This window comes from Emydura macquarii, unplaced genomic scaffold (assembly GCF_026122565.2).
Source record: "Emydura macquarii macquarii isolate MOO-44397 ecotype Brisbane River unplaced genomic scaffold, CSIRO-AGI_Emac_v2 contig_3506, whole genome shotgun sequence".
NCBI classification, from domain to species: domain Eukaryota; kingdom Metazoa; phylum Chordata; order Testudines; family Chelidae; genus Emydura; species Emydura macquarii.
Window position 1 is genome coordinate 10,139,013 of NW_027133643.1, and position 23,034 is coordinate 10,162,046.

General features: G+C 38.9%; 1 protein-coding gene across 2 annotated transcripts in view; it reads left to right on the forward strand.

The window, feature by feature from the left end:
- The first annotated feature begins 3,229 nt into the window (after positions 1 to 3,229).
- The window catches only part of ALG6 (ALG6 alpha-1,3-glucosyltransferase), a 34,113-nt gene continuing 14,308 nt past the window's right edge, over positions 3,230 to 23,034 (forward strand). The window contains exons 1-5 of one of the 2 annotated variants that reach the window (XM_067535546.1): positions 3,230 to 3,280; positions 9,116 to 9,227; positions 12,891 to 12,975; positions 16,544 to 16,633; positions 17,519 to 17,607. In XM_067535546.1, the coding sequence (XP_067391647.1) occupies positions 9,146 to 9,227; positions 12,891 to 12,975; positions 16,544 to 16,633; positions 17,519 to 17,607 (346 nt within the window). In that variant the 5' untranslated portion in view covers positions 3,230 to 3,280; positions 9,116 to 9,145. Of the gene's footprint in view, positions 3,281 to 5,153; positions 5,225 to 9,115; positions 9,228 to 12,890; positions 12,976 to 16,543; positions 16,634 to 17,518; positions 17,608 to 23,034 lie in introns of those variants that run through there. The other variant, XM_067535547.1, reaches the window with a different exon arrangement.

The following is a 23,034-nucleotide window of genomic DNA, read 5'->3' on the forward strand; positions in this document are numbered from 1 at the left end:
GTGGCTCAGTTTTGCTGGATCAGTTATCTGAGGGATCAGTAGCAATGGAGATCTCAGATAGATTTGGAATTACTGGTTTGTACTGTTAATTTATCTCACCAATTTAAGGAACTATAATACCTATGGAGATTAATTCCTCACAAAGAATTAAAATAAGACAATTTTTTAAAGGGGACTGCAAATTAAATAGCAATCATTGTTAGTGGTCTTTATACTTCATAGCATTTTATTTCACTCCACTTCAAATTTACTTGCTCTTATAACCAAGATATTTTTTAGTCTGAATTTGTTAGAGATTCATATATTTAAGACTGAATGAAACATCCCTTAGAGTCCTGGTTCATCCCTTGCACAACTGATTATTTAATTAAGTATCCATATGAGTCAATAAAGTTAGCTGGTTTGTTAGCTCTCTTTGTAAAAATACGATGCTCTGGTAATGTCATGCTGTTCTTGAGCTACTATCTTCAGCTAGATTCAGAGATCCAAATACACTCAGAGTTCTGTGGCACTCTCTTGTGGCTTAGAAACCAATAAGTGGTTTATATTTTTACCTGTAAAAGATCCTATATTTTCCATCTTCCAATACTTTAAGAACACGCTAAGTGGGATGATAAGCAAAGAGCAGAAATTACTTCAAATGGTTAAATAACTATAATTTGGTGATATGTTTGTTGCTGAATTAATTTACACTCAGAAGACATACGACTAGGATACTGGAAGTTATATTCTCTCCTATATATTGCATTACAAAATTATTTTGAGAAGTAGTCAAAAGGTATTTTTTGCTGACATACAAGAGTAGACTAGACAAAATACTATCATCACAGGTCAAATTTTTCCAAATTTTGCATTTTTGACAAAAAAGACAATTTTTGGGGAGGGTTTGCTGATTGAGATATTTTAATAATCAACATTTGTATAGACATTTTTACATATTTTGAAAAAGTAAAATTTTTCAGAAACTTAATGTGAACATTTTTATTGTTCCCCCCCTCCACCAGCTCTATTTAATTATTATTATTAGTAGTAGTAGTAATAAACATCTATATTGTAATACCATCCAAAGGCCTTGTTTGGATGTCAAGTTCTGTTGAACTGTTCACTGTACAAAGGATACAATTCCTGCTCCAGAGGGATTATATTCTAAAAGACACTAAATAGACAAAGGATAGAGGCTGGGGATATAACATATAACCAAATGGATATGGTGAAGGATTGGCATAGTTTATTAGTTACAAGCTTTATTGTTGGTTTTTAATTTTTTTAATTTGGGAGTAGAAATAGGGTGAGGAATGGCAGGAATGAGATTAGTGGAAGGAGGGAAATGTCCTATAGGTTGCGTGGATGTCCTTGAAAGATTCTTTCCCACTACCCCCACTACCATCTAATGCTCTGATACTTATAACAACAAAGTTAACTATGTGCATAAGTCTTTGCAGAATTGGGGTTTAAGACTTTAATATTTTATATTTGTAAATTAAATTAATGATTTCCAGGTAATATTGTCCTGAAAAAATGGTTAAGGAAGTGTGTATCACATTGATAGTTTTACTTGTAGGTCAAGAAAAATGAAGTCTTACACATTTCTTAAAATGTATATGCTGCCCTTCAAATGATAATTGACAATATAAATATCTACCTTCTACAGCATTCAGCATACTCAAACTCTATAAAACTCCTGGACTTGGAACTCCATTTCAGTGAGAGTTCTGTGCCTGGAAGGCTTGCAGGATTGGGCCCTGAAAATCTTACTATCTGTGCCTGGTATTATTAGAAGATATAATCTGTGTTCTGCTAAAACCACAGTCCCAAGAACGAACACACACATACAAAAGACAAAAAGCATTAATCAGTGGAGAAAGTTGGAAAATAGATCAATTCATATTACACTGTTGGCAATAGATTATGGTCATGTGAATCTTGTCTAGGACTATCTACTGAGAAATGTTCTTTAGGTTAAGTTGTCAGGGCTCTTGACAATATTACTGAGGGTAAAGAAATAACTGAAGTATGAAAAATTTGAAAGAAATGGTTGATGGTAGGTCTTTCCTTTGCTTCCAAACTGCTCTCTAGATCTTTTCTCCCTGATGCACAGCAGGTCCTCAAGCTTCTCCCTTCAGCAAAGAACAGGACTTCAGACAGCTCCCAGTAAGGAAGCTAGGGCCAGATCTATGGGAGTTAGGTGCCTAAATATCTTTGAGGATCTGCACCCCACTCCCTAGCTGTGTCTACTCCATCAGGGTTTTTGCCAATAATTTCCCACCAGTGCAACATTTCATCTCCACTAATCCTGGCAATGAGAGAAGCACTGCAGCAGACAGGTTTTTTAGGTGCCATTGGGTTTTTAAGTACTGTCATAAAGACCTAATCTGAGTATGGTAAAACAAGGTGCATAAATAGCTGGCAACTGCACAAAGCCATATCTGCACTAGTGCCGCCACTGGAAGAGCTGAACCTGTGGGGAATTACATTTATTCCAGTATTTATGCCAGTAGACAAGGCCTGTGTGTAGTGACTGAGGCAGCAGTAACCTTATTCTGAGTGTGAATTTTGGCACCTTCTGACATTTACAATCTGTACGCTCAGGCCAGGAAGGTGTGTGTCAATGTAGATGTTTTGCCTGGAGGAGGGGATGGAAGTCACGTGCCCACAGGCCTGTCCAGACTAGGGCAAGAGATGTGTCCTTAGTTAGTTAGTTAACACCATACAACTCTCCAGTGCGGAAGAGAAGCACATGATAAACTGGTCAAGTTAGAGCCCTGGGGAAGCCTCCTCACCTGGTTAAGAGGAGACCACTGGACCACTGTAGTGCCTCAGGCAGTGGGTCCCCTCCCACCGGGTAGTGCTGGGGGCTAGGGGAGGGCTCTGCTTGGCAGATCATGTTTACCCTTCAATCCCATTTCCCTGACTGCCCTGCCCCCATTACCCACCATTTCCCTGGCTGCCCTGCCCCCCATTCCCCGGGTTGACCCGCGCTGCCCTGCCCCCATTGCTCCCCATTCCCCTGACTGCCCAGCGCTGCCCTGCCCCCATTGCTCCCCATTCCTCTGGCTGCCCACTATTGCCCCCCATTCCCGCAGATGCCCCACCTCCCTTCCCCCATTCCCCCTCTCCATTCCTCATCCCCCTCCCGCCCCTACGTCCCCTCGCGCCCGCGACCCGCGTTCACCGGGCCACTACGTGCGCGGCCCCGAGACGCTGCTGGCACGTGCCCGTCTGCCAGACCCGGAAACGGCTGCGTTCGAGCGCGGAATCACCGGGGGACGCGCGCGTGACGGTGAGTCCGTCCGTTCACTGGGATCTGCGGGCTCGCGCAAGAGGGAATGGGAGGAGGAGGACGGGAGCGCGCTCCCGTGCTGGGGGGAGAGAGGCAGCGCTTCCTGGTGCCTCGCGGGGGCGCTTCCTGGGCTCCCAGTGGGTGCGTGTGAGGGGGCCCAGGCTCCACGGATGTCACCCCGGGGCGGGGCCTCCGGAGTGGCGGCGGGCGGTTAACGGGCGCCCTACCTGCCGTACGTGAAGGGGGCGCGCGTGGGGCCCCCTGCTGTGTGTGGCGGGCAGGAGGAGGGGCCCTCAGCGGGGTCACGGGGGTGGGGACCCCCCCCATTGCGTGGGCTGGACGAAGAGCTGGCTGGAAGGGTCTGATCTTGTCAGGTGGGGGCACAGGGCCCCCCACTTCTGCCGCCTTCCCTTTGAGAGTGGGAGCGTGTGGCCTGCCCCTGGCTGTCGCGGGGAGGGCAGATTGCCCTTGGGTCCACCTAACGGTGCTGAGAAATGGAAGTGGATCTACCCTGGTGTGTGGTGGGGACTGGAGCCCTCTGCATCATACCCAGTGGGTAGAATATCGGTCCATCATCGGAGAAACCAACAGATTTAACATGTGTCTCTTGGTAACTTCTTACCATGCCCAGCAGCGCTTGGATCTCATCACAGTGCTCCTCAAGTGCCACAAACATGCGGGGCGGTGACACGCTAGTTAGAGGCGGTTAGTCAGTGGATCTTCCCTGAGCCTTTTTCTCCTTTTGTCTTTTTTATTAAAAGAAATATTTGTCTGAAACCATCATCTTTGTTCAAGCACATCAGCTGCTTCTTCCTCTCCTTTCTGATTGTACCTTTATTTAGGGAGTCACAATTGAGTTGGAAAAGACTGGAAATGTCCCATACAGAATTATAACTGGAGTTGAACAAAACGTATCCATTTCTGTTTACAAGGGTCCAAGCCAATAGTTTTTCTTGGGATAGATCCCAGAGGTTTGCTGTCTTGGCCTGTGTTTTTGCCTGGTCCACTTATAAATGAACAGTAGTGCATAAAATAGCACAGGGAGAAGTTAATACTTCATCAGTGACAAAATGCAAACTAATTTGGCAACGTTGCTTAATTTTTTTCAGCCATGGTGGTTTGTGAGATATCAACACTGAAAGTACATCATTGTGATTATCATTTTGCCTTTTGACCCCTCCACTTCAATTGTAACGTGATACTAATGGCTGCAATATCAAGAACTGAGATCTATAATTAATACACTATAACCTGAGACCTTGTAATCACAGTCTGCCAGCAGAGAGTATAAAACATGGATCTATAAGTTTATGGGAACACTGACTGCCAAAATCATGCTGGTATTGAAATGAGTGTCAGGACAAACAAAATGGTAATCAGAATGATTAGATTTGATACCTTGGGTGTCACCTATTTTATAATTTATGTTCAGTTTTTTTGGTGGTGTTGAATGTGAACATGTTAAAATAATGGTTTCACAAGATGCTAAGACATGCTCATTATTGCACCTCAGCTGCAGTTTTCTCTGTGGTTAAGAGTTTAGAAACTCTTTGATTACGGTGCTGCTGCTGACATTTTAAGTATTTCTTTTTCTACATTTGAGAGGAGCTTCAACAATCTAATGAAGTTAAAGTTTTATTTAACATCCTGTAACAAGAAAAATATTGAAAACATTAAGGACACCAACAAGTTAGGGTCTAACGTTTCATGGCTTGACAAAACAGAGAAACACATTGGTGGAACAGAGTAAGTGCTTTCAGGACTAGTACCTTTTCTTGAGCACTCATCTTGAACCAGTAATCATGAAGGAATTGATTTTTTCCCCCCTGAATCACAACAGCATTACACACTTGCACCCAGTGAGGAGGCAGAGCCCCATTCAAATCCTATCTCCTCATCAGGCAGAGGGGGGGGGACTTGTACTAGGAGTCTTCCACATCCCAGGTGAGAAAACTTTTAGCCCAGTGGTTAGGGTAATAAGTGGGTCCTCCTCCTCCCCTCTAGATGTTTTGTGAAGTTAAGCAGTTGAGCACACCTGCTATATTGGATCCTATACACAGTATAGGCAGAGGAGCGTCTATCTTGCCCCCCATCACTTAATTGGGATGTAGCGATGCACATACTCAGAGGCAGGAATGTAGGTGCCTAGGGAACTTCTACTGCAAAAACTTAGGTGCCAAGTGAGTTTAGGTGCCTACAGGGTTAGGCAGAAGCCGATCAGGAGTTTTGTGGATTTCAGTGGTACTTACAAATGGGATTTAGGTGCCTGAGTGCTTTTGTGGATCCCACCATAGGTGTTTTGTATCGTTATTACTACTAACTATTTATTTTGCATTGTATATCTATGCAGCACTTTCCTTATCTAAATATGATGTGTTCTGTGCTCCAAGGAGCTTAGAGTCTAGCAGAGACAAAACACCAGGCAACACTTTAGGTAAAGGAAGTTATGGAGTGATTATTAATGAGGAAGACAAACTTATTAATGATTATTAATGAGGAAGTATGGAATTTTTTAAGAACTGGGTTTTAAGGAGGAGAGCGAAAGAGGGAACTTGATAGACAAGAAATGGGAGACTGTTCCAATAATAGGGAACTACAAAGGAACATGAAGGCAAGAGTGGCAGCAGGAGATGAAAAGAGCAGGAGAAAGTGAGAGTCTAGATCTAGGCTATAATGGTGTTATGTAGGACTTTACAAGCAGCTTAAATTTAATGGGATAAAAGAGAAGAATCCAGAAAAGGGATTCATGATGGGGGCACGTATACAGCATGGTTGGCGGGGAAGATAACTTTAGCAATGGTGTTTTGAATAGACTCGACCGAGGGAGCATTAGGGAGGAGAATGTCACAGTTATCAATGTCAAGGTGAGAAATGTGAAGATAGATTTCAACTGGGATATAGAGATTTTGGTATGTTACAAGAAGAAACAAACTTATGCAGAGCTTGTTTGTAGTGTTGGGAGTTAAAGAATATTGATGTTACAAGCCAAAGAGAAATGAGAGCTCATTTAGAATGACGTTTCAGATAATTTCGTCAATCTTAGTGTCATCTTTTATTTAGACATATAAAATGTGCATATACTATATGAAAAGCACACACATATCAGTGTTAATATCCCTTTGTACAACTAGGGGACTGCTGGAGAGATCAGTTCTTTTTGGTGTTATGGGTGGCACAGGATTCAGACACTGGTAAATAAATCCTGTGCTCAGCCTGGGTAGGATAACCTAAAAGTATCTGGTGGTGTAGCTGCTTTGTCAGAGGCACAGCAAGTGTGAATGCTGATGCTGCTATTTCTTGGCAGTAGCATGAATGTTAGATTTACTGACCCTCGATGCTGTCTCTTCTTCTCAGAGGACAGACTTTAGTGCTCAGATCCAGATTCAGACTCATCCACATACTCAAGTGTATCTGTTACTGATCTTCTGTGGAGGAAATGCTACCCTTGCTGTTGCTTTAGCTGGGGTACAGATTTTAGATTTAATATTATCTCTGACTAACATGACTGATGTAGTTTCTTCCTCAAACTTCTTACAGGGTTTGAGTGAGAAGAAAACACTTTAGGCCAAGGTTTGCATCTCCTACCCATAGTGGTTTGTGAGTGGTACAGTATTGCTGCTTCAAACCCTCCAGTAGACAACATATTTGATGTGTGCATTTCCCCTGTGTTTTGGACACCACCAGATCAGACCCAGAGCATTTCTGTCATTGCTACTGGATTCTTAGGATGGACAACCAAGCTATATAGCAGGCTAACTGAGGGTAGGTCAGCCCTTCTGTGCTCTTGTGTAAAAGGAGGCAAGGGTAAGAAGTTCTAGTTTCTCCACTCATATCTATTTAGAAAGTTGCATCCTTCATATTCTCTGTGGAAGGGGGGTCTGTGATAGATAGAGTGCCTTAAGTGGGAGGTGGGGTCCCTGGTTCCTTTTTAAGTTTAAAACCAGTATAAAAGAAGAAAGTAAAACTCACCTGCTGTGTCTATTATCATTGTTATAATCTCAGTTCACTCTAAGTGTGGTCCAGCAAAACTATGTTACACTTTCCCCCTCTGCAGGTAACATTTGTAAGCCCTATTTATAGAAATGGACTTAATGTTTTAACTAAACTTTAGAGACTGAGGGCCCAGTTTAGCCCTGATTAGTATCAGAGTCATGGAGCCAAAAGTAAGTTGGCTCTAAAGGAGTAGGAACCATGTATGCCAGGACTGAATTTAACCCAGGTTTCCAGGGCATGAAGATTAGTTTTGTTTGCCATAAAAAGGTGAGGAATCCTAGACTGAAATGAAAGGCATGGAAATTAAGGAATAGTTAGGGCAGTGCTTTTTACGCTGTGGCCTGATGGGATAGCTATGGAGTGTAGATAAGAACTCAAATTAAAACCATTCCCATAGTTTTCCTGCTCTGTGTGAAGCTTCGCTCTCAGGGAGGCTGCAGAAAGTCTCGGGTTCTCATCCTCATAATTGGGTAAAAGAAAAAGCATATCATAATTTTTCTTTCATGTTCTATTTAATAAATATTACCTATGTAGCAAACATTATAGTTTATCTCAGAACTTTGGAACTAAACAAGGTACTCAACATAAGTCATCGGAAGCTGTTAAATATTTCTCTCCTTTAACTCTGTGGAGGGAGAGAAGGAACAAACAAATATGTGAACACTGCTTACTTTTAAAGATGAAATGTTTTAAAATAAACAAATACTTGAACTATTTGGAATCTTAAGTATTTATCAAAATATGTAGCTGAATTTAAAACCATGAATTATGTTATAAATATCTAACAAAGGGTAAGGAATGCAGATTCTTGCTTAAATTCAGATGTTAGTAATGTCATCAACCGGGTCAAAATCCTTTTGACTTCTGAAATGTTTATTTGTAATTTTAGGGCTTCAGGTGTATCTGAAGATCCTGAATATTTTTTGTATTTGAATATTTTTAAAAAAAATTGTGGGTCCTATTTTAACAAGTAGTTTAGGGTTTGTTTGTTTGTTTATTTTAGTGAAAGCCTGACTTGTTTTTAAAATGTTTTTGTAAGAGATGAAGGCCTGATCCTGAAAACAATTACTACCAAAGTGTGTAGTATTTGCTGCTCTGAGTAGTCCTGGTCATAAGTGTTTGCAGAATCAGGCCTGTATTAAGTATCTGTGCAGTAACACTATTCTATTGCAAACATCCATTCTTAGCCTATGTCATCATGTAAGCAAAAGATAATGCAGTAGAAAAAGTGGTTAAATGTCACACTATCAATTCTGCGTTTTGTTATTGCTAATTGGTTAGTAGTTGAGGAGTTTGTTTGAGGAATTTTACAGAAATCCTTGAATCTTTTGCAGGTTTTTAGTAGTAAGCAAGTTATTGATGGATATGAGCAGCCTCATTATTTTCCCTCCTCAAACTTAAACACTGTAACAGGAAATTTTTCAAATAACAATCATCATCAATAGATAAACCACACTCCACAAGTATGCATTACATGTACTGTCCCCAGCATACTAAGGAGATGAGGTCTAAGAATGTGCATGTGTGTACAACAGAACGTTGGTTTGAGATCTGGGTTCCTCTCAGTAATTTGAAATCTAACACTCTTTCTTTTGCCAGAAGCTTAGTTGGCTTGTGGCACAGAAATGGGAGAAGATATTTCTGTATAATGTTTGGCTTAATGCTTGGAATAAACCTTTCTAATTGCAGCATGCAGAAAGAAGCACTATTGCAACACCACACTGATGGTGTGGGACAGAGCGGGACTATCATCAGTGTCACTAAATTATGATGGGACTCCAAATGCATAAAGGGACAGAAACATAGGCAGAGGTTCAATAGAGTTTGTTTTCTTGTTTTCAGGTACCTTTTGATTTGTTTTGAAGAGCAGTTATGGAAAAATGGAGCTTAATGACCGTTACTGTCTTACTAGGACTTATTGTACGCTGGTCGATATCGCTTGGTTCTTATTCAGGTAATGTATATCCATAGTCTGCAAAACAAATACATAAAGGTGAATTGCAAAGCTTTAGCTAAGAGCTAAAAACTTGTTTGTAAGGTCTCATAAACGGGAAGCAGTATATGGCCATAATACAATAGCCGCCGTGCCTCCCTAAGGTTTTGAGAATCTTGAGCTGCCATCTCTTTTTCTGTACTGAATTGAGCAATGAGTGACATCAGAGCCACCACAAACAACATAAAGAAAAAGCTATTCCATTCTAATGCCCCTATTGTGTTAATCCTCTCTTATAATGTCCCCCACTAAAATATGCAAGAAGGAATAAAAGAACAGCCAACTTTCCTTTCCTACACTTTAGATATTACAATAGTTGCAGAATAGCACTACAGCCTCGCAGTACAGTCGGTTAATCTTGCCCTTCAAGCTTTATCACAAGTAAATTGTTCATTTAGTTAAAGCTGTACTGGTAGTAGTAAAGGTAGGGTTATATAGATGGTCTGGAATGAAGGGTTAGATTTTTACACCATCATCCTTATTTGCTTGAATTTGTTATGAGATAAACCAGAGTCGTATCATTTTTCAGATCCATTTCTTTCCCCCTCCTACCTTGAGATGCCTGCAAAATAATTAACATATTCAAGACTTCTTGATGGCTCTTTTAAATTGGCTGTTGGAAGCCTCAATCAATTTGTACAAAGCTTGCTCTTTACTCCTTTGGTTAAATGCATAATACTTCCAAACCCTGCCAGCCAGGAGAACCACAGGATGAGTATATTTCTCTTAAGGGAGCTCAGAGCCTCACCACTAAAACCACCAGAATTGTCCAATGATTATTTAGTGACTAAATTGATGCGTAACTCTTCAGTTTCATTTACTTGGAGTGATCACTGGAAGTTAAACTGAAAATCCCCACACATGATTGTTTGATTTCATAATGTTTATAAAAAATAGTTAACTTGAATGCCTTTTAAAGACACAAATTTGAGACCTCTCTGTTTTGTAGATAGTTTAGGCCTTTTCAAATTCATCTATTTAAACATACACACAAGATTATACTCCTTTTCTATTGCCACCACTGTATTAACGTCTTATATTGCTGTGGAGCCTGTACTCATCCATGTTAAAGGGACACTGTTAACGAGATTTTTTTTTTAAATTGACTAATTCTAAAATGATAGAGGTTCTGAGAGAGTACCCTTTAAATAATGTCTTGAGTTTTAAAAATTTCCTTAAATTTTTTTCAAAGAATTTTGTTGTTCCATATCTTAACCTTGTAAATGGATTTTCAGCAAGGGAGGAACTGAGTAAAGCCTTAATCCAGGAAAGCATGTGCTTTACTTGAATCATGTGAGTAGCGCCATTGACTTTAGTGGGACTGTTTGTGTATTTTGTTGGATCGAGCCCTACCTGACTATACAGGGGAAACAGTAAACCAGATTATAAACCTGTACTGTTAAATTCATGAAATACATTGGGGGGAAAAAAAGATGTTTTTATGGAATGTAATTTTCAGAATGATAGAGTCCCTTTACTTTGCTTTGTCATTATTGCTCAGTGAGATCACACACAGATCAAGAGATTAAAAGAAGTAGTTTGTTCTCCGAAGCAGACTGTGCTAGCAATGCAGATTCAGCATAGTTCAGAACCATGTGTGGCATGAATGACTATACACATGGAGGTTATTTCCACTCCCATTAACTATACTAGTGTTCTGTTGCTACATCGTTTTATTTATGTTGTTGCTTGTCCTGTGACGCCTTTTTGAGACACCACTAGCCCAGTTAGTTAGTGTTATGTTTGAGACAGGACTAATGCATGACAGTGAAGGTTGCTATCCAAGGCAGCATGGTTAATCCTAGAGGGTTTTAGATAATTATTCAGGAAAAGTAGTTTCTAGTACATTTAGAGTATAGTACATGTAGATACATTTGCTAAGCTCCCATTAAGTGAGTAGAAGCCAAGTGCATGTATCTGGCCCTTGAAACCTACAACTTGCAGGCTGCAATAAAACTGGACAAAGCAAGGGTTGATTTAAAATGCCTGTGTTAGTATCTGGGGCATTTCTTATCAGAGTGGAAAATTGGAATGCATGTGAACAACAATATATTTTTCTTAAATTCTGAATCCTACTTGGCTATACATCTGCTGCCAGCTGCAGAAAGATGCATTAATTATCATGCTAGGATTCCTTTTGCTTTCTTGGGTAAAGATCCGTTAGGTATAGTTGATGCGTTCTTCTGAGCGGGCTTTAGAGCATGCTAATATTTAACAAACTGTGAGTGCCAATTCCCAAGCTAGCGAATTACTTAGTTCACCAGCTAGCTGAATATAAAAAGTGGGTCTGACTATGGATTAGGAACTAGTTTGCCAGTTCTAAAGTGATCTAATTCCCTTTTCTCACTTCTTTTTGAAGGAAATGGTGTTAAAATCCCTGTACATCCACAAAAATCTACAGATGGTTGGAAAAATGTGGTTAATACCATTCTTTATATTTAGTAAATCCTATGACTGATCCTTTCTGTCCAATATATTTATCATTCCAGGGTGGGCATTGATGAGGCTTTTACTCCCAGCGATATGTTTGGGAACCTTTTATCTGAATGTCTCTTATTATAGAAATAATGTACTCTGTCTGTGCTACATGCAAACGAATCACGTATATCTGTGCTTGTGTGAATCCCAGAAACATAGATCATGTGAAAGAATTATAGATGGCTTTCCTATATTTAAAAGAAACTCTTCAATCTCCATGAGGTTAGAGTCAATATCTCAGTGGAAGAAACTGTCTGCCTAGTTTCTGTTCTCAATAGGTAATCACAAGATAAAGATAGCAAATAATCTGAATGCGATGACTACATAATATGTGGCTGCCACCATAGTTAGATGACTTTACGGAACTTGTTTGTGAACAAACCTATGAAGACTTTGAATTGATAAAGTTTTTTCATGGCATACTGAACTAACTTCCCGAGAGCCTTGTAAATGTTATGTGTGTGTGTAAGAAGCATCCTTTGACATGGGTCATCACTCTGAACTACTACATAACAATCACTCAGTGGAAAGATGTGGGAGAAATATGATTGCGGTAAACAAAAATGGAGCATAGACAGCATAGACAATTCAGAAAGCTTTGTAAAAATGAATTCTTCCTCTCAACCCGTTCCAAATATGGGACCACTTTAATAGAATGATTTTACATCATACATTACAAATAAGTAAACTGCTTATAATGTTAACTCTGTGGGGAGGGCCACCCATTTTCTGTTTTATTTCAGAAAATGTAGTAGGCCATATTCACACACAACAAATGTATAGGAATGCAGTAATTTTATTTGGTTTTATTTCTGAGAAAATGCCACATTTTTCATGCTATACTTGATAACATTACCAATGTAAAATGATCAGGCTACTGCATCTGTTTCTTGAAAATTGTATAAGCTGATAACGGCTCATCTCAGAAATATTCAGAACTCTAAAAGAATACTACTTCTATGCTGTCTATATATGTTTTTATAGGAAACATGATCCATTATTCATTCTGTCCCAATTTTAGACAATAATAGAGATGTATCCAGAACAAGTATGATATTAATTTCCAGATGCATTCTTGGAGGAAAAGCAGTGTCAGAAAGAAAAAATAAATTCATAAGCACTCTTTACCATCTCTTACTTTCTTAGGTGCAGGAAAACCACCTATGTATGGAGACTATGAAGCTCAAAGGCACTGGCAAGAAATTACTTACAATCTACCCATCAAGCAATGGTATGTATCACTTCTAAATTTCAGGTTACAATGTGTAATGAAAAAATTCATAAAAGCAAGACTTGAAATTTTAAAATCTATTCAAAAGGTTTTTACCATTCTATGAATTACTCTAAACACACAGCTTCTCCCTGGTCCTATACTGAGGTTCCATTGTCTTTGCTTACTAAATGTGCAAGTGTTTAGAACTTCAATTTGATTTGTTAGATGTTTGTATATACAACATACTAGTTAGTTTGACAAGCAATAGTCTGAGAACATAGTAAAGATACAAAGAATGTGCTATGTCTTGGCTCATTCTATGTAAAAATAATAATATGAGCTACTACCATTGGAACTACAGGAGACTGTAGTCTTCAGTTGTAAAACGTATAGTCTTCTGTATCTGCTGAATGAAGGTCCTCTGTTACCTTGGGTACTGATAGGATTTCAGAAAAGGTATGTTTTACAATATCTGACTCATTGCTGCATGTGTTATGGCAATGTTTGGGAATTGTTAGTAAGTATTTAAGTAATTAAGAATTGTTAGTATTATGAAGAATAATGTATCTCTGGAATCTGCACCATTGGAAAGACGGCCAATTTGCATTCAATTTTGGGACACCAGGACACTAGTCTTTCAACTGATACATTCAATGGCTAAGTCTTGGAAGATTAAGCATTGTTTTGGATAGGATGGAAATGTTCAGCATGGAAGGTTGCTACATCCCAACCTGTAAAAGAACTGTTAAAGGACAAAGGTTAAGTATCTGAGTAGTTTTGATAGTACTCATTTAAGTTCGCTAATAGAACTGTCTGTGCAGCAACAAATGATTTACAATATAAATTTGTTTTGCTTAGGTACAGAGAGACATTCTCTAAAGTTGGCATGCTCCTAAAATATCTCTTGGTGTTTTCATAGACTTGAGTTCTAATTTAATATTAGATATGTATGTACATGTAATTTTGCTGTGTATTCCATGTTCAGAAACAAAGTATATTAAAAAATTGCTGCAATAAACTACAATATGCAATTTCCTTGCATAAGATTTCTCTGAGCCAGAGGCTAGAATTTAAATCTGTCTTTTTTTCCTGTCTTTCTCTAGGACCCATGCATATTTATCAAAGGCTATGTTAATGGCATCCTATCTTCTTGTATTGCTAATTAAAATGTGACAGTTGTTACCTCTTGCTAAGTATCAGCTGATTATATATACTGTTTCCCCATTGAAACTACAAGTTTATGGAAGGGTAAGAGTAAGATACATAAAGTAATTGGAAGCTTACTAGTAAATTGCAGGATATTAAAATCCATGTGAAAGAGCTGAGCTGTCTTGGCATAAGAAATCTTGAGTGGTAGGATACGAAGCAGAGATGCAGCTTAAAGAAATATGATTTATCATCAATTGTTCATAAGATACTTCAGGCAGTTCATAAGGAATTCAAGAAATATCATTTACTGTAATAAATGTCAAAAATTGGTTGCATTTGAGTGGGTAGACTGGAAAAGCCAAGAACTTGCCCCTTGGCAATTATAAAAGACTAGTCAGTCTGTTTCACCCTGAGATTTAAAGAGTCTGATGTCTTATTTTTGTAACTTTTATTTTCCTTGCATAAAACCTTCCTCCTTTCATCTGGAAGATGTAGCTAAATTCAAATGGCTGCCAGCCTTCCACAGAACCATTGACAAAGCAGAATTGTAGGCAAGAAAACCCTTTCTCTGTGTACTCTCACATATTATCCTCCAGAGTTTTTTCTTTCTGAGGTAGAACTAGGTGAACTGGTTATTGCTGACATCTCTGATCCAGGTTCATGACCTTGTGTCAGCTAGGTAGAAAATATTACTTCGATAACTCAGTTACATCTGCTGTTAAATTTCCCCTAGGCCCTTGTTTCTTCTACCTACTGGTAGAATTACCCAGATGTGAGTGCAATCTCCCACTGTATTAAACTCCAGTTTGTTTGCATATATGTTCTTGTATGTCTGGCTGCTCCTAATTGCTTATGGTATACATTATAACCTAAAAGTATGAGGTGCAAAGTTCAAATTTTTCCAACAGTCGCCGTCAAGCTTCACAAAATGCAATATCTTATCAAAATCCCACTCCACCTGTCATTTACTCATTCCTGTCATTGATGATGAAGGGCAAGCATCTGCTCTCAGACTCTAACAGCAGCTCAAGACTCAGGGATTACTCTCTGCTTCTGTGTGAGGAACACCTATTGGTGTCCGTAAGAGTTCCTTGTGTACAGGAAAGCAACATTGGACCCAAGATCCAGCATATAGATTTGAGAAGCTGGACTCTTCCTTATAGTAGTTCTGTGTACGATCTCTACTTCCTTGTTTCACTCAGTGATGATACAGTCCAGGGTTGGGGACGCAGTGTTTTCTGCCAAAGTAATCAATTGTGATGTTAAAAACATGGACATTGTGAAATGAATGTGCCAGAAGTAGTAGTAGGATCACAAATAGATTTCTTCATACCTATATCATGGTGGGGCTCATCAGTGAAAGGAGTGAAATAGACTGCTGCACCTGAGAATTAAATCTCATTAAAGTACTATATTTTAACAAACTAGTACATACGTCTGTATATGTAAACATGGGCTATTGTAATTGAAGAAAACGTATACATTTCCTTTATAGGTTCTGTTTAAATAATTAATTGGCTCTGTGGTGACTTGTCTGCAGATGTTTTGCTGGCTTTGGCTCTGCCAATTATTAGCCTTCTACTGATCTGTGACTTTTCCTATCATGGTTCTAAATAAGACAGCTGTGCAATATGTGAATTCAGTAAAGTTCACAAAGCATGTGAAAGGTGTCTGCTGACATCTTTATGAAGTAGAAGGGTTCTCCTGGATCCAATGAGGAACAAAACGGGTGAGCTGAAGCATCTTCTAAAGGTATAAATGGGCCACCTAAGTCCAAAGAACAGAAGTTGAGAACCTTAATATAAGGGAAACCTCCCTATATATGAGGTCAAATCAATAGTCTTTAAAAATTGCCTTTTCTTTGAGCTCTGCTAAATCTATGTTCTCTTTTTGTGGTTGGGCAAAGTGTCTGTTTCAGCCTTCTGCTGGAATAGCTCCTGGATCTGAAAAATATAGTTCATGATTGTGGATGGAGGTAGGGATGATACTATCAAATCAGGAATTGTGGGCTTTAGTGAATGTGGGGAGTATCAAATCAGGAATTGTGGGCTTTCATGGATGTGGGGAGCTCATTTTGTACAAGCATTCTATTTCTCAGTAAACTCTGGATCCCTCCAACTTGGTCCCATGTAAAGGAATTTTTTCCCCCTGATGAATATACTTAGCTGGCGTAGAGCCAGTTTTCACATCTCTAGTGGCTTCTTACAGTCTTCCATACCACAGTTGCCAGCAAATGTATACTGAATCCCTTTGTTGGTTTTATTTTAGTGTTTGCAGTTATTTCTAGTAAAACAAAAATCCCAGTAGGCAATATTTAATTCCTTTGAATGTTTGACTCTATGGTAGAGAGACACATTTGGCTTAATGTGCAAATTCTTTAGCCTGAGATGAAGTTACAATGCTGGAGTCTCTTTTTATGTTCTCTTTTGCTTTTCAGGTACTTCAATACCAGTGACAATAATCTGCAATACTGGGGTCTTGATTATCCACCTCTTACTGCTTATCACAGTCTCTTGTGTGCTTATGTGTAAGTTAATCATTTTAGGATTATTTTAAATGTTTGCTATTGGTGAATTGGGGGGGGGGGAATATTCTTCCTCCCTCTGCCCCTCCCCCCTCCCTCCGAGGAGAGGAACAAAACAAATGGCAGGGACTTACCCTTTTGGCATAGTACACTTATTGAAAAGTATTATGTGCACTTATGGAGCCGTAGAAACAGCAAAGTGAATGGGGCATTATGACTTCAACCCTATTGCTTCAAACCTGATCCTGCATTTGTTCCACATTGAAATCAGTTGGGAAGCTTTGTCTACAAAGGGACTGCAGGATCAAGTCCTCTTGTATTACAGTGGGTGCAGTGGCATTTGATGAGTGGATCCAGGTGATACCCTGTAAATATAATTCTGTTATTGGAATGCTCTTCCTATGTGGCCTTTAACCAGTGTTAGAACAACTTTTAGAAAATTGGAGTGTTCTGTTCGGGGGAGAAAGAAAAAGGGTGCTGCAGATCAGGTTAAGATGCACTGGCAGAGCTATGAAGGGAAAGTTTTTTACTTCACATCTGTTCGCACTATGCCTACTTTCTGTTTTACATTTAAAAACTCACACGCTAGCTTTCTTTTGAGAAGTGCCAGTGACACTAGATGCAAACTAATAATAGAATCAAATCTTTATTAGCACAAGATAATTTTCAATTTTTTGTATTGCTGATTAGCGGCTGAATATGATAAAATAAACTGATCTAGTGGTGAGGAAATCCCTTTCCTGGTCACTATTGCTTTTTGAGAAAGTTTGCCTCATTCATCTTAATCCTCTGAATATGCCCCTGTGCCTATCATTTTTATTGCTGAAAAGGACATAAAGGGAAATGAGAACTGTCTACATTTTGATGTGTCTCTACTTTGTTTTACAGTGCAAAGTTAATAAATCCCAATTGGATTGCTCTCCACACATCCCGTGGGTATGAGAGCCAGCCACATAAGTTATTCATGCGTGCAACAGGTAAAAAAAATTGCATTTCCTTAACTTGATCTTATAAGTTTTTCTAGCTCACAAATTTAGCACATTTAATTTGACATCACCTTTTTTTGGGTCAATTTCTGTTTTAAAACTGGCTGAATTTGGGCGTATTGCAGTTAACTAAGCGTCTGTCTTTTCAGTTCTGCTCTCATTTGTGAAAGTGACAGTATTAAACTTAAGGCAGAGTTTTTAAATTGAATTGGTTTCAGTAACAATTTTAAAAGGAACTTTTCAGTAGTTTGAGTCTCAAATTTAAATTTTAAAGGTGACCTGCAAAGGATTTTTTTTTAAATGGCTTTGCGACCTTTTTGGTTCTTTATGATGCCTAAAGAAGACCTGAAGGTTTTTTGTTTTTTTTTAAATTCTGCTTGCTTTTTATCTTGGAGGTATCAAGTGTGTCAAGTCTGGCCTTTACTGAATTTGGAGAAGGCACTCTTAGGGGTTTCAAGAATATTTACTGTGAGTTTTCATACCTTAATTGGAGGGGCAGGTATTTAATCTTTATAACAAAGACATCCTTTCTCCAAAATATTCACCAGCCATTGGAATTAAATAGGTGTTAACAAACATGCAAGACCAAAGCATTTTAAACAGTTTGATTAAAAATCTCAATCACTTTTCTGACCTTATCAGCACTTTGAACTGCTTCTGTAATGAAAACATAATGTAATATATTTAGACTTCAGTAGTTTCATCTCTTCTCATGGGCATATCAGTGGGACAGCTGATGATATGGCCAGTGGCTTCCAGCTAGTGAAGAACACTGGGAACCGTGATGTGACTGTAGCCATAAGGCAGCCAAATCACCCCTTATTTTTTAAGTTTAGCCATATCTTTTGCTTCATGTGGCAGTGAGTGCAGAGTCTTATAAAATGACTCTGCAGGGTGAGCATCCTTATTTTGCTGATTATATTGAGCAGAATCTGATACTCCTCAAAAGCACTTCCTTGTGTTGCCCACAAACCTTTCACTGTGTTTTCTAGTAATTGATTTATATTTAGAAAAAAAATTACTAGGACAAAATTACCCTTGAAAGGGTTTTTATTAAGGTTCAAATGAACACGCTTGACAAAACATTGATGTACAAACTAAGAAAACTTGTAGGTATTCTTTTAACAATAGTCATTAAACTGGTGAATCAGGATTACAAAATTCACTACAGTTGAATGTTGACTGTTGGTGTTATACTTCTGTTTTAAATTTTAAACATTTTCTCCAAGACATGACAAGTTGATAATGTTTCACAGTCTGTGTGAGCCCAGTGGACTTGCTCATTTGGGGTTTGCTCCTTCAGCGTGCTGAGCACGAGGTCCCAGATCCAGCAAAGCACTTAGCAGAGTCTTAACTCTAAGCATGAACAGTTCCTTTGAATTTAGTGGACTACTTACATGCCTAAGTTCTTTGCTGGATTGGGGTCTTAATATAGGATCAATCTCTTGTTCATTCTAGACTGAAAATAATGCAGCATCCTAATTATGATTTTGGAAAGAAACAGGCCAAGATTTTCAAAAGTGAATAGTAATTTTTGGGCGCCTCAATTTCTTGGTGCCCAACTTGAGACACCTTAAAGGGGCATGATAGTTAGAAAGTGCTGAGACATGCACTCTGAAAATTAGGCCCCTTCAAGTTCTCTCAGGTTCGTCACCCCTAATCACTAGTGAATTTTTAAAATTTAGATCCCAGTATTTGGAATTTCAAGTCCCAACAGTTTAATCATAGAATCACAGAAAGGTTGGGCTAGAAGGAACCTTGAGAAGTCAAGTTCAGCCCACTGCACTGAGTCAGGAACAAGCAAACCTAGACCATCCCTGACAGGTGTTTGCCTAACCTGTTCTTAAAAACATTCAATGATGGGGTTTCCACAATCTTCCTTGGAAGCATGTTCAGAAGCTAACTACCTAACAGTTAGAAAATTTGCCCTAATATCTAACCTAAATGTCCCTTGCTGCAGATTAAGCCCATTACTTCTTGTCCTACCTCCAGTGGAGGTGGAGAACAAGTGACCACCATCCTCTTTATAACAGCCCCATAATATGTTCTAGTGAAACAAGTCACAAAATTAGGATCTTTGTTCCGCTACTCTCACACCTTCCTTTCCTTAGAATAATGATATCTATCCTTCAAAGTCGGGAGTTTTTCTTGTTTTGTAATATTGCTTCCTCTCATCAGAAGGGTGAATGCTTACACAAGATATTACTAGAGTATTTGTAAATTTTCTCTTACATGAAAGGAAATTTTGGGATGCGACAGTTTTGAAGAATAAGCCACTTTTAGAAATATTTCCAACTGTATATAGGGCTATATGCATGGAAAAACGAAAGAATTAAGAAAGGTTAAGTGAGAATAAGTATTCTTCATAATGACAGGAGAAGTACTGAGACATTTTAATCATACAATACAGATGTTGCAGAGTAATTTTAAATAAGTGCTTCCAAAAACACCAGTCTTTCCCCATCTATGAAAAGTTTGAACTAACTTGTATGTTCAGGTATTTGAGTGCTTTATGAAATAGTACAGTTTATTTGCACAGGCCATATCTCCTCCATTTGTGTTTGTCTGTTTTAGGCTGCTATTTACGTCACTATGTGTACGTGCATATGAATGTAATTCCAAACTAAATTGAGATGTGTGTTTAAAACTTTTTCCAATCTCTCATGTGATAATTACACTACCTGTAAATAGCATTGTCAGAACAAGATGAGATGTATGTTTGATTTTGGAAGACATACAGTAAAAATTGCCACGAGTGACCACTCATTAGCAAAAGTGGTTGCTTGTAAGTGGTGCTCTCTCTTCAGAGGTTTGCTGTAAAATGGTCACTTTTACAATGTACAGAAAGGCTACTATTGTTACCAATGTTCCATAGTTTAATTTTAATCACCTTTTAAATGAACATTGCATACAGTGTACAGTATTGTACTGTATTTACAATCTCTTGGTGGGTTTATTAATACAGTATTACAGCATTTATGTTTACCAACAGAGGAAATTCAGTATACTAATATAAGTGCTTATCTTCTAGACAGGGGCCAAAAGAAAATTTTTACAATTACAGGTACCTGTGTTATCAAAAAGTTCTAGATTCAGCCTATAGTAGCCTGTATTTATTTGAAAAGGTCACTTATTTTTGTCTGCCTCTGTGACGATAGGAGCATATTTATCACTTCTTCTGCATTGTTGAACAGCTCTCAAAGTCTATTGTTGCCCTTTTGAATGGCAAATGCTTTAATGTCTTTAATCATATTCTTGCCTTCAAGTTCCACGGGCAACTCCTTGATATTCAACTTGCCCAAGCATTGTGGGCATTGGGATTTACCAATCAGAAAGGCTTTTCATTATTTCCATTCATGTTGGTGCATAAAGCCAGGGTGATTCTTTCCTTTGAATGTTGAATGTTTCCCATTTGCTTGCCTTTGACATGGAGGGTTTTGCTGATGCCACCACCTTTAAAAAATAGTCCAGTTGCATCCAAATTGTAGGTTTCCGATGGCAGATAATCCTGTATGAGTTCAGGTAACTTTTGCTTCCAATCTGAAACATTGGTTAATGTCACCACTTTCACTGTGTGCTGTACCAAAGGCAATAAACAATATAAGCCAGCCATTGCTGGCTTTAAGCTCCCTGTTTTCCAACTTGTCTATACATTTCATGACTTTTAACATTGGACCAGACACATTTACATGATGAGCGACAGTGGATTTCAACCACTTTTAAGTGAGCAAATTGACTTCTTCTTTTCCAGTATTGGCATATTTAATTTTCATTGAAGAATTTGCGTTTGACTCAGAATCGGTGAGGATTTCTGCCTTCTGTCATAACAGGTTTTGGATTTGTGTTTTTTCCAGCTCCAAACTCTTTGGCAATTTGACAGCAACTGATACCAGCTTCTAGCTGTGATATTGCTTTAACATATTGCTCCAGTGTGAGAAACACTTTGGATTTGCATATTTCTTTTTTGCTTCTATGTTGACTACTTTTAGCTTTAAACTGTAACTTGCAGTAGTGTACACCTTTTGTTTCAACACGCTACATCTTCCTTTGAAGTTCCTGTTTGTTCAAGTTCAACTTCCGGTTCATTCACAGACTTATAAGTAGGGCCCTACCAAATTCGTGGCCATGAATCACAGATCCTGAATCTGGTCTTGTGTGTATTTTTATGCTATGCTACAGGGTAAAAATATTCAAAAGTACACCGTGTTTCTCAAACTGGGGGTCCTGATGCAAAAAGAGGTCACAAGCCCATAGTAGTTGGGTTGCAATATTGCCACCCTTATTTCTGCGCTGGACAGCTGGAGAGTGGCAGGTGCTGGCCAGGCACCCAGTTCTGAAGTCAACGCCTCGCCAGCAGCAGTGCAGAAGTAAGGAAGATCAGTTTCTCCTACATGTTTGTTTTTATGGATTGAAGTAAGAAAATGTAGTTGCTAGTTGCAGATGACAGGTTGTCGCTCTTCACAGTTATGGGGGGGGAACATTCCGTGGCCACTGCAAGTAGTCGCTCATGACAGGTCTCTCTTCAGAGGTGGTTGCTAAAGCAGGTTTTACTGTACATATAGTAGAAAACAAGAGGTGGACAAAATGCCAGGTTTAAAACTAGACGGGCTGTATAAGAACAGTCCCTGAACAATTTTTCCAGCACCTTAAAGCAGGGCTTTATCCAACACAGAGCAGGCAGCCCTTCTTGTTCCATCTCTTTTGTCCCCCTCCAAACTGTCTTTAAAAATATTTACTGTGGGCAGAGCAAAGAAAATCTCACTTCTCTTTCAGTCTCCCAGTGTTTCTTCTGTGAAATATTAATGCTTTGATGAACCACAGGATTGTATTAATCATGTCTGGATTTCATCTCTCTTTAATCTGCCTTCAAACCACCCAGTGCCTTAGAACAGTGTTTCTCAACCTTTTAAATAGCAAATACCCCCTAACTTCTGAAAATGTTAATAAGTACCCCAACACTCAATTTTCCACTCTGGGAACTGGGACCAGGCGGGAAGCGGGCGGCTGCTGCCTGCCTCTCTTCACTGGGTTTTTTTCCGTGTACCCCCTGCCTGTGTTTTGCATACCCCCAGGGGTACCACAGGTTGAGAACTATTTCTTAGAACAACTTGCAAGAATTTATTTGTAGATGATGATGTCTTTTGAGAGTTGAGAATGTGTTACATGCTGGAGAAAAGAATCTAGAACATGCTTATTTACTGACTGAGGCTGTGCTGGGACCGAAACAGCTGAATGAATGCAAGCTACAGATTTTGGTGTACCCTTAGAAACATTATCAAAATCAAATTCTATACAGCCAGTTTTATTATACATTAGAGTTGAACTAACCCATTCCTGTATCAGCTGTTATGTTTATGTATTTCCTTTCTTCCTAAAACACTTTACAAACTAGGATTCCATGATGTGATTTGTAAAGGA